At 41.6% G+C, this 12615-nt stretch overlaps 1 protein-coding gene across 1 annotated transcript in view; it reads left to right on the top strand.

The window, feature by feature from the left end:
• Positions 1–1038: 1038 nt before the first annotated feature.
• Positions 1039–12615, top strand: part of LOC104623893 (anthrax toxin receptor 1-like) — a gene marked incomplete at both ends in the record, with an annotated part of 51759 nt that continues 40182 nt past the window's right edge. The window contains 3 exons of the mRNA XM_010291108.1: positions 1039–1107; positions 2767–2847; positions 10009–10069. Coding sequence (XP_010289410.1) covers positions 1039–1107; positions 2767–2847; positions 10009–10069 — 211 coding nt within the window. The remainder of the gene's footprint in view (positions 1108–2766; positions 2848–10008; positions 10070–12615) is intronic.

Here is a 12615-nt window from a genome sequence, read left to right as displayed (position 1 = left end):
GGACTGGCTATTAAAGACTGAGGCAAAGAACAACAAAACCAAACAAATCTAGAGTTCCCCTCCTTACTGTTCACCTCCTCTTCTTCCCTTCTGAAATAAAAAATCCACAAGAAAAACAGGTTTGTTTTTAGACATGAATGAACAAGTTGAGAGGTCAGAGGTGTTACAATTTTTCTGGTTTGGGGAGGAACAGTTAGTGAGCTTGTATATGGAGATCGTAAACTCAGCTCTTACCACTGTGACTTGCTTCAGTTGTTTGGGTTTAAGTTTCTCAGTGTAAAACTGATGCTTTGAATGATGCTTTTCTTGTATAGCACTTTGCTATCTAACGGTATGAACTACTACAGTCTTCTGATGTAATCTGACTTGCTACCTACCATCTTTTCTGGAATGGGTTTGCAGTCAGATGTTCCTGTTCTAATGCAATATGATTAAATGATTGAATTCATACTTAAGCAGGTAAGAGCATTTAGAACAGCTGCTTTTTTAATAGTAAATGCAACTTCATCTGCATGTCAGTGAAATAGCCTGGAAAAACCAAACCTGTGGATGTTCTTCCTTTACTAGTTTGAGATGCTGTGTAAATAGTGGGAGTGATAGAGTTTTATAGCAGATGGAAGGAAATGTCTCTTCACCTATGGATATCATGAGTCCAGGCACACATGTCTGAAATAGAGTACCAAAACATTTTAGGTTACTAATATGCTGGGATGTGTCCTAAATGATGACAGGAAAATGGATTTAGTCTGTCTTGCATCTGTTGGACAGACAAATGTTAGGAAGTTGGAGGAGAGCTAATCAGGTTTAAAAAAAAGAACAAAACACCAAATACCTTGGGTTTTCCTTTACTAAACCGGCTACTCTAGTAGCAGATAAAACATGTTTCTGCAGAATCAGGGAGGAAAGCTTTAAAGCTCTCTTGAGAAGCACCCCCCCTGCTCATTTTACAGAGAAAGACTAAATTTATGATTAAGGCCTTTCAGAAACCTGCATTCCATCACATTTGAATCCATGTCATCCTATCTTTCCTTGTTCCAGGCTAATCGGTCACGTGACCTGGGAGCAACAGTATATTGTGTTGGTGTGAAAGACTTCAATGAGACCCAGGTAAATGACGCACTGGTGTTTAATTAGCTATACTAATGTTTTACTGTGTTTTCCCGTTTGATAGAATGACTTCTAAGTTTATCACATGAATGTTAGTATGTCCATGAATTACATTTCACACCAAGTATAACAGTTGGTATTGTATTTTTCTAACACGAGTGAAACACTTGTACAGTCCCTAAGTGGACTGCTGACATAGTTATTGAATAGAGCTTTCCCAAGTTTTCAGCTTTCTTAACAAAGCTTCAAACACTAATTCAAAAAGGAATCAAAACAAACTTGGTTTAGAACAATCTCCTTTGAATCAAAACGAGAGACTAGTGTAAGCCAGAGTCTCTAAGTCATAGAAAAAGCAAGGAGGGAATAGAAGTGGCAGAGACTAAATCTAAAGTAGCAGACCTGAAAGACAGCTGCTACTTGAAGTCATTTAGGTGCTGAAGAAATTAAGTGGCATTGGATGTCCGTGTCTGCAGTCATCCAGTATACTAGGAGGAGGACTATGGGGAGGAGTTGAGGAAACTGTAAACATCCTGGCTTACAGAAGCTGCTGTATCTTGGCCAACAAGCAGTAAGCAGCTTTATACCCTTCTCGGAGCAGGCAGGGGAAGGTTGCCTGGAGTATTCTCTGGATGCAAAACCAGGAGGCTGGCAGTTGGTTTTGCTTGAGAAGTGGGAGTTCTGAGTGACATGAGCTGGAAAGGTGGAGCCAGCGGGGTTTAAGGAGGAATGTGTGGCTAGTCTGCTGCCTCCAATTTGCAATGCTACAGGAAACGCCAGAGGCCTGCTGGGTTGATGTTACCTCTGCCATGGGAGAGAATTACTATAACAAACGTTGGCCTTGCAGCAGTAAAACTTGATTCTGCTCCAGCAGATACATGGAGAGCTCATTACTTCTGAATTGGATTTATATTTTTGCCTTAACCCTTAGCATGCTATTGACAAGTGAACATGCAGATCTTGAAAGGTGATGACCTGATTCCCCTTACCACCACCTCATGAATGGCCCTTTTCCTTGTCATATAGGCTTCCAAATGCTCTTCTGCTCCCCTTTTCCCTCCACTCAGAAAATATCTCCTGTTATAGCTCCCTGCTTTTTTCTTTTTGGCTCTCTAATGGTTGAACCTCAGACAAATAGTCAAATCTGTCCTGACAGGAAAGGTGGATCAGGCTTGTATCTCCAGGTGGGGTATAATTTGCATTAGTCTTCTCTCTATGTGAAAATACTGAATAATTTTGATTAGTTGCCCGGTTTAAATGATGTATGTGCTGCATTAGTGGCCTGTCATGTTGATGCTGTGGTCTATTTTGGTTGTGGAGTTGCTGTGCTGCGTGATTTACTCATGTGGGAGACAGTTTTTGCAATAAAGACAATTAGGCTCTGGGCATTGGTGAAAGTCATGTTCTGTCTTGCTTTCAAAGTTAAGGGAAGCCTTTTGTGATTCCCAATATAGAGCTTTCTAAAATCAGTCAGGCTAAACAGATAAACTTTTCAATGCTTGACAAACTATAATGCGCTAGCAATCCATACAGAGTACTTGGAGTATTTGTTTTTTTTTGCTTGCAAGTGGATGAGTCTGGAGAAGTCTTAATTTGCTGCCTGCTGGCTAATTTATCTCATTCTTTGCGTTTCTGTTTTATTTACTTCTACTGCTCTGTCAGCTGGCTAGAATTGCCGACAGCAAAGATCATGTCTTTCCAGTGAATGACGGTTTTGAAGCCCTTCAGGGGATCATAGACTCTGTAAGTATTTTTAATCATGTGTTTGCATGTGTGCATGTTAGTTTGTGTTAGCTTGCATAGTTGAAGGTTTAGTTTTCTTCTGTTCACAAGGACCTGCTGACTGCTAATAAATCACTTAAACATTTGGTCCAAAGAAACTGACCTTTGTTTGTACTAATATTGCTTACTTTAAGGTAGAGTTTATCAACAGGTCACAATACAGGAAGCTTTGAGCCCAAATATTATCTTTGTATGTCTCCCTCCTTGATGGGAAGTAACTGACTGAATGGACTAGGCACATGGTCACAGTTCATAAAATGGCTGACAGACTGAGCCAGCAGAGATGTGTTAGAGCACATTCTGTATGAAGGATTAGGGCACTCGTTGACCTCCATCTTTCTGCTTGATTAGCATCCTTTCTGTCCTGTTGGATGTGCTGCACTGCTCATCTGTTTAGAATGGGGGAAGGGATCCTGCTGTGTGTGCCAAAATCCCCAGGATTTGGCTTTCTGCATTTGGCCTCCTGACAAATGGGCTATCTTTTTTTTTCCTCCTCCAGACCTAGGTTTCCTGATTCAGATTGATCAATTCCTGGAATGTCCGCTAAGGGTTGGGTGCAGCAATAAGAGCTGGCCCATTCCTGAGCGGCTGGGATAAGAGCTGGCATTCAGCTGACAGAGGGAGGGACATAGCTTGATTCCTTTCCTATGGCTTGTGTACCAGTCATGCAAATGGCTCCATGGTCTTTACTGGCAAATAATGATGCCTCGTGAGGCATCCCTATCTCTAGCTCTAAAACTTTCAGTGGCCTAATATTGTCTCACCTAGGACCAAGGCTTCCCTTGGCTGAGCAGGAAAGGCAATAATAGAGAGGATGTGTGTGCCTTTTTCACTGTAAGCATAAAATGTGCCAAGTGTTCACTAGGAAACGGTATGTTTTCAGGTAACTTTCAGTATTTTTTTTTGTTCCTTTTGCTCAGTTGTATTCTAGTTAGATTGCTTCTCATGGCTACAAAGAGGGATGGGAAATCCTTTTAAAGTCACTTGTGTCCTTTATACATGTGTATAGGATTTTTAGTTGGTAAAACACAGATGAAATGCACAACTTGAAGGTAGGGAGGGTAGGTTCACTGGGGGGGGTCTCAGATTTCTGTGTTTGCAGTGGTTACACACTATTCTGACTATGTAGTACCAAGCAAAACTGTTCCCTCAGCACAGGCTCAATTTTCCCTAGTGCTCTCGCTTGTAGATGGAATACAATCCCTGGCTTATTGGTTTTCCTGGCACTGTCTAAGTGTGGGGCTACTGCCTCAATTCTCTTGGACAATCAGGTGTTGCATGTTACTTAAAGCAACAAAACAACAGAAAACCCTAGTTTGCTTCTCAGCCCTGCATTCTCTTTGCAGCTGTTTTTAATGAATTCCAGGAGCAGTTCTGACGTTCCAGTTATACTTAACAGAATGGGAAAACTTTAGTCTGCAGGAACCTAGTCAAGAACTGCTTCAGTTGACTGGTGCAAGATTTACCAGCCCTGGAAAGGAGGGTCACAAGGAAGTGTAATGGTACAGTAATGAGTCTGTGACCTGATCACTTGCATTTGAGTGGAGTGATTGCAATGGGTTGGGTAGAAAGGAGGTGTGTAAAAGAAACAGCAAGAAGGACACTAATCATTCTGTAGAATAACAGAGAAACTGTAGATTCCTGTTCTAGCTGGAAAATGAGCGCCCTCATTCCTTCTTTTCTAGTCCTTGTAGAGCACCTCTGTCTTGGAGCAAACAAAGCATTTGTGTTCATAGGAAAGCATTTTAATGTTGAAAGAGCCATGAGATTTGGAAGCTTCTTTCAATTCCTGTGTAAGAGCTGGTATAGTAAGGATGCTCAGCCATGTGTAGAGGGAATTGGTTAGGCTGCTAGCTGATTGTTGATATAACAGGGGACGGAAAGACAAAATTATGAGCCTGGGAGAGATTAGTGCTTGAAATCACTTTAGAGATGTGAAGACCTAGGTTTGTTCTGGTGTGCAGTGATTTGATGTTGAGGCAGCTTGACTCTTCCCTCCTCTCCTGGTCCTGAGGAGTAGATCTTTTTGACCCTCTGCATGTGCAGAGGCGGTAGACTTAGAAGTCCAGCTGGAATGAGGAAGAGAGTGGGAGCTGGGAGTTGTGGAGCCTGAAGCTGGCCTCTGCTGGGCCTCTACATCGCCGAGAGAAGATGTTCAGGGTGGTGGCTCTGCAAATACTTCAGTACACCTGCCTGCCCTTTTCTGTGTGAGCCAGCAAGTTTTGAGTTAGCAGCTGCAGGGACATCTGCTCCACGCTTTCCAAGGAGGACTGTCTCCCATTGAGCGCCACCAAGCTATTCAAGCTCTGCCCTGGAGGCTGTGCTTAAATAAGCTGAAAATACAGGTCCCATGCTGAAGTCATGCTTAAGAACATGATTGTTAAAGTGGGAGCTAAACATATTCAGTGCACTGTAGGTTTTTTGTCCTTTCTCTCCTGTGAGTTCCAATGTGACTCCTGTTAAGAAAACCAATTGCTTTGTCTCCCTCGTTGTGAAAAAGCCACTGCTAAAACTTTCGCGTCCTCCAGGGAAGAACCTGGCAGAGAAATGGACATCTGATTGCTGTAAGCTGGGAAACAAATAGAAGGAACTGAAGTAATTTATTAAATTTTTCTTTGCTGTGAAAAATTTCTGCAGATCATACCTGTCAATTTACAGCAAATGGAGCAAGTCTTAGACAGAAAACCTGAAACAACTTCATCTATGGCTCTGTATGCCTTTGGTAGGAGTGCTGGAGGCAATGGAATGTGAAGCAACATGAAAGTCAGGCTGGGATCCTATCATTGCTTTGCTTTGAGCCTTTGACAGAAACTGACTGAAGAGCAGTCGCTTGGAACAAGAATACTCCCTGATCCTTGCCATGTGTTAAACAGTGGCACCGGCTCGGAGCTTACATCAAATAGAGATGTAATCATGGGTCCCTTAGAAAGTATTCTCTGAGTGAGCTGCAGGAAGCTTCATGAAGCAGTTGTGATATATGAGAAATTAAGTCATGTGAACTAATTTGTGAGACTGTCTCCTATCTGTATAAGTTGTATCTGTATCTGTCCTATCTGTATATAAAATCTGTTGTAAATAAATTGTGCAAATGGTTCATCCTTTTAAGTTTAATTTCCTGTGTACTCCTTTCGGATCGTCTTGCAATGGTGACCACCTACCCTTGGTATTTTTCAGGTCTTGCCTCAGCTCTTAGAATTGATATGGCAGGTCAATGTACTCCTTCACCCCAAGAAATTTTTGCTTGGAAATAGACTATCTCTGAACACTTCTGTTACACAGATGTTTTCTAGCACAAACTGCAGAGCTGGATACATGTAGCATGGTAGCTTTTGTGAGAGCTTGATGTAAGCATGGAATAGATGAAGTATGAGAAATGTGGTGATGCTTTTACGCACTCATCCTGAGCTAGCTGTGCAAACTTCACTGGCAAATAGATAAACTGTATATTCCCTGGTGCGGGGAGAAGGGGCTGCGACCCCATGACTGGGGAGAGAGATGAGAGGAAGTAACTTCCTTTGCAAGGCACGTCCTGTATGTGCAAAATCTGTAAGGTACACAAAATGCCTGAGTCGGCTGTCTGCCTTACTGCTAACATGTAGGTCAAGCTGTACGTGCACACTGCCCAGGGCCAGCAAGCTGGGTTCTTTAAGCTTCTGCAGCCAGTAAGGAAGGATGGGATCTCCAGAGGGCAATTCAGAGCAGGAGCTTCACATAGATCTTCTGAAGCTGTCTTCTGTCAGATCCAGGCTTTCTACATAGGCCAAAGAGAAAGTCAACAACGTGGGCCTCTTGGCTTGGGTAGCTAGCTTACCTATCTAAACTAGAGGATGCGAACCCCCAGTGTTGACTGTATAGTGTTTCTCGTTACTTTTAGTGGTATGTGATCATGCTTTCTACTTCTTTCTTCCCCCAAATGCATCTTTAAAAAGGACTTAAACATATTTATTTTACTTAGCTCATGCAGATATTATTGGACAGGAAACACTTCATAAATAAATTACTGTTTTGTAATTGCCAACAGACTTTGTTATTTAGTAATTCAACAGAGCTTGATAATGAGTACCCAGCCTCAGACCGTAGGTCATTCACACTAATGCTGATTAGGCACTAACCTTCTATTAAACTTCAGCATCCTGTTTGCTAATTAGAATTGCCAAATTTGGTGAAAAAAATTTATGAGAAATAGGCAGCTGCTGTGGTGAAGTAATCTGTCTGCATGCTTGTGGACCAGAATACCAAATGAAAGCTTCCAGCAGCTGCAGAATTTCACTCTCTTTTTCTCTTTGTTTCTGAAAGGGCCTAGGTGACCTGCAGGGCCTCTCCTGGCTCTTGGGTTTAATGCATTGCCTGGTGGAAAGCTGAATTAGTCACAGGCAGTGCTCAATTCAGTTCTGTCCTGATAGAGATCACTGTGACAAGTAAAGCCATGCTTCCATAAGGATGTGTTGCATTTTTTTATTTGGTGTGTCAACAAATATTAACAAGAGATCCTCCCAGGAGCCTGTGTGAAGCTGGGGCCTAATTGGAGCCCCGTAGAGTACAACAGGAGATTTGAGAATCTGAGCTTGGTCATTAAGTGCGTGCTTCTAAAGACAATGGGATGCTTCCTCACCAAGAGCGGGAGCTCGTGCTTCACATACTTTTCTTTGTGGTTGCCAAGGCAAGCTGCCTTGAGGCCTGCAGTTAGTTACCAAGTAAACCAGAGCTGTTGTAGTTCTCCCTATAAAAATGAGGATGTGGAGTCAGTTCTCCCACGTATGCTGTTGGAGTGGTTTATAGGCACTCAGCTGGGAGATTGCATCACCACTCTTGCATGTTATTTTGCTTTCCTGGGGAGCCAGCCCACAGTGAATGAGGTGCACCTACAGCCCACACAAGGCTGTGCAGTCCTTGGGGAAATAAGAGAACAGATTTGATTAAATCTTCTACAGTGAATATGTTGAAGTCCTTTTTGAATGTATTTTTATAATGAAGGAGAGACAGAAAGAAATTAGTTTGCAGTAGGTATTGCTGTCTGATTTTCACTTTAAGTTAGGGTGGGTGCTTGGAGCATTGGAAACTTCTTATTATTCCAAATCAAAATAAATATTGCAGTTGGCACTGTAAAAAGCCATTAAGGCCAGCTTTTTATAGTCACGTAAATGGATTGGATGGGACTGTAAGGGAGCTCTGCATCATCTAGTTGAGACACCTGCTATTCCACCCCCCCCACCCGGGTTGGCTTGCACCGTGAATGTTTGCAAATGACTGCATAGAAGTCATGAATTTTGAATTTAATCATGTGAGGTTTTACTTGATTTTTTAAAAAAATTATTGTGTTTTTCATGCATTTGTTCTCCAACTCATTTGCCTACTTCTCTTTCACCTCACTGCTGAAAGGCAACGAGAAGAAAAATATATATTAAAATTTGGGGATGCTGAGGGAGAAGGGGACCAGAATCTAAGGGGGAATTTGGAAAAATGTGAAAATATCCTCTTCTTAAAGGAGAAATTTTTCAGTGGAGAGGAAAAATACTTGTAAAAACATCAACTCTTAGTTGTGCTCATTAGCCCCAGCAGTCACTTTGGGAGATAAATGCCGTATCTTCAGAGAAGCAGAACCTGGAATGAGTAAGGGGTGGGTAGTAGAGGACTGACAGGAGATGGATGGATGGATAGCTACGGATGGATGCTTTGGAAATGTGTTCTTACAGTCCTTTTTGGTTTGTTTTTGTATTTTCCTTATTATGCCTTTCAAAGTCTTCTAGTGCTTTTCAGTTCTAATCTCAACTGTTGACTTTCTCTTTTTTTCCACTTGACAGTTCCTGTATAACCTTGTTCCTGCAAATCTTCTTTCTCCTCACTTGTCAGGCTGCCAGCAGCTCAGACGATCCTGATTCCTTCAGTCCTTTGGTATTCTTTCAGTCTCTACCAGACCTGCTTCCGAGTAACTCAAACTTTTGTTTAAAAGTTTTAAAAAATAAATCATGGCTCTATACGTACCTTTTGCAATTAGGTATTTGAGGCAGAGAGCTGTGATTGTGGAGAAAAAATAGATTGTCTTTTTCTTACAGAATTTATTGTATTGTAGATGTTTCAATTTAAAGTTGGGAAAATAATTTTCATGCTGGATTTGAGTCATGATGCTTGGCTGACATTTACTTGCCTCTTGGAGATGACCTAGATTTTGATCAGTATTACCTCGTCTAGGGGCTGCTCAACCCAGTGCTGAACACCCGCAGCTCTCAGTCGCTGCTGTTATTCTCGCAGGGGCTTACGGACACTGTCACAAGTTTGCTGACTGTGTGCAGTGAAGAATTTGAGTTGGTCTTCAGAGCAGGGGAAAGGCTGTTGCATGCGAATAACAGCTTGAGCAATTTTAGCACTGTATGAGAATAAACAGCGTCCAACTCTAGCATGCTCCTCGTGCCTTGTGAGCAGTCTGCCAAGCCTGATGCTGAAGTATTTGTGTAAATCATTGTCTACACATAAAGTGGTTAAAGGCAGTGCCAACCCTTATGAAGACGTACTGCTTAATTAAAGTTTGGCTGAAGTCAAGAATGATTGTCCATACATCTTGATTTGAAGTCATAGTGCAACTTTGAGGATGCACTAAGGTATGCTCTCATAGATCTCATAGATCCAACTTAAGTTGGAACCCTTACGCTGAGGCTTGAGAATTGGCTGTGTAGATGCTCCTAGGGTGTTTTAATGCAAAGGTAAACAGCTTAGCTTAAACTTGTGACACTTTGTCTGGAGTTTTGGTCTCCAGAAAAATTTTGGAGGGGGAGGTATGACAGCAAAGGGAGGGCAATGATGTTGCCTCGCTAACCCTTCAGAGTGCGCCTTAGTTGTTATGGATCATAGTCTGCATAATAACTTGTACCACAGACAAAGGCAAGCTTGTACCAAGATACGGGAGAGCATCGGCACCCATTGCCTTCCTCCATTGAGATAGCTTGGAAGACCAATGGCACCTGTATGCTTGGTTTAAAGTGAAAAGCTAAGATGGCATAATTGTGACATGAATGCCAAGTGCAGTGTTAAGCGTTTACGTGAGAAGTGCACTGTCTCACGCTTTTAGATTTGTGTTTCTGTAGAAAAAAGTCTGAGATACTTCATGACATTTTTTCTGTCTTTTAGATTTTGAAGAAATCCTGTATAGAAATTCTGGCAGCAGAGCCTTCCAGTATATGTGCAGGGGGTAAGTATAAATTAAAGCCCTAGTTGTTTGCGTTGCCTAAAATACATTTTTCTGTCCATCTTTAGTTGCTGGAGAGAGCAAAAGGAACTAATTAACTGGAGCGAAATATTTTGCTTTTTTGGTGAGGTTCTTTTTCATCTTACAGTAGCTTTCACATTTCCCATTTCTGCCAAATGATGTCAAATATCATTTTCTTACAGAAAAGGCTTGAATTTGACAGTTTTGCCCAACTGTTTTTCAGTCAAGCCAGTCTGTCTTACTCGGACTGTGCCAAACTTGAAGTTGGTATGCTGCAAAATTACAAACCAAATCAGAAAAGGAGACTTTGTGATTAGGTTTAGAGTTTTGCAAATTCCTCATCTCAGAGGACTGTTGAGGGAAGAGCTTCTTAAGAAACTAGCAAGGAAGTCAAACGAGCACACTTTGATCTAAAGGCTTCTAATATTCTTTGAATATTTCTTAGGCATTTAGGGTTGGTCCAGGGACTGAGGCATAGAATTTGAACATCATTCAGCTAATCTGTGTGAATCATACCGCTCCCTCTTTGTGTGCTTGTTCTAATATGATTATGCTATGCACACTGTGGCTTTAAAGTCCTGGCGAGCATTTCTGCATTCAGCAGAACCCAGCCTTTTTTGGAGAAAGCTTGAGGACCATGTTAACCTCTTCCACTTGCTTCCTGTGAATTCTTCACATTTTATAAAGTGTATCCTAACTGTTTGTTGAATGTGTAGCAGCTCATTAAGTAGAGAGGTTGGGAGCAGAGCTAAAGTTTGTAGAGAAGGATGAGTCCCTGACAAGTTCTGCATCTTCCTTTTTCTTAAATTGGTAGTCCAAGTAAGAAAGCCAGTTATCATTACTTTTTTGTTTTCACTTCCAAAGCAGCTGCTTTAATCATCCTTCCGGCATCTCCTGTTCCTGGAGCAACTGCCTGTACACCTAAACATATGTAGGTATTCATACTTCCCTAGCAGATACAAGACACCAGGCTAAATGCCCGATAAGTACCAAGCATCAGTTTTGCATTCCATGCATGCCACTACAGTAGTTTTGTTTTTTGAAGCCAGGATAGCATAATTGACATGAATTATAGTACTTAGTCATCTATTTCTCATTTTGGATGGCAAATTAAATAGCTCCTGTGTTAAAAAAAGTCTCCAAAACAGAGACTATCTGTCTCTGATATGCCTATCTTAGCATGGTAGATGATTGTTGTCATGACAGTCTCTGATACAGTGCAGTGATGTTTCATAAATGCTTGGGAAAGGAAATGACATTGTATGAAGACTCAGATCCACTTCATACCCAGATTTTTTTTTAATATATTTGCACACTTGTACAAGTGATAAACAATGATGCTTATGTAATGTTGTAAGCCAGAAAATGACTTATAGCTGTCATTTATAACCATCTTTAACACTTTCCAATATGCTTGTCAGTTGCTTATACATCTTATCACTCACATTCATTGTGCCTTAATGAGAATGTAGGGGTAATGTCCAGCTGTATCCAGCACAGGCAGCTGCGAGGCAATGTACAGGGGTTTTGTATAAACTACTCACATTGGAATTTGGCCAGTACATCACAAGAGGAGCAATATTAACCTTGAAAAGTGCCAACAGTTATTTAGCTATTCAATTCAAAGCCTCATCTCTGAGTTTGGGCAAATACTCCATTGCTCTTGAACTGCAGCTAATTCCATATCTTAGGACTTTGAGACTAATGAAAGTGTGATTGAATATGAAAGTTATGTGCATTAGTGTCTTTCTGAAATAAATTTTTGCAGATACAGCTCTGGTACCTCATGTTTTCTTGTTTCTGTGCACATCCTTGAAGAGGGGTGGCAATTTTTTTTTTTTTTTGGAAGGAGGGAACATGAGGGCTCCATGTTACCTGAAGCAAGTCTTGCGCTGCAGACTGGTCCCAGACACTTGAGTAATGAATTTCAGCAGCAACACATCATTCTGAAATGCCAGTTTCTTGATGATTTGGTGTTGCATCAGTACAAACATGCAGAGTGCATACTGTATCTGTTCATTGCAGTCTCAAGCAGAGACAGGATCCCCGTGGTTTATCTGACATCACTGATATGCTGTTCTTTGACTGTATGTGAACTTTCATTCCCCAGAAGTTGAGACTTCTGTGATTTCTCTTAAGTATTCACCAGCCCCCGCACTCCAGAACAGAGCTCTTCTCCCCCGTTCTTCCCAAATGCTCTTGGACAACACATAATGGGCCTGCGAGGCAGCTTTGCTGGCTGGATGTGGTGGGATGATTTGCAACTTGGCTGTAAATGAGTGGGACCTGGAAGAGAGCCCAGATTCCAGAGCAAATCTGCTTTTTTTGACAAGTACAGTGTATGAGTCCTTAAGGGAGATGAAAGAAGATGGGGACTGTAAAGTGCAAGGGGAAAGCTTTGAATCCGCAAAAACCAGGTTCGTTGTTGCTCCTGGGAATTTTAAAACTAGTGTGGTGCTTCTGATGCACTGTGATTACTCCTGCATTGTCTTGGACAGTGAAACATTTTGTGTTCAAACCACATTTAT

The sequence above is a fragment of the Phaethon lepturus genome, unplaced genomic scaffold (assembly GCF_000687285.1).
Source record: "Phaethon lepturus isolate BGI_N335 unplaced genomic scaffold, ASM68728v1 scaffold48717, whole genome shotgun sequence".
Lineage (NCBI taxonomy): Eukaryota > Metazoa > Chordata > Aves > Phaethontiformes > Phaethontidae > Phaethon > Phaethon lepturus.
The sequence above is the reverse complement of the archived record's forward strand: the minus strand, read 5'-3'. Positions and strand labels throughout refer to the sequence as shown.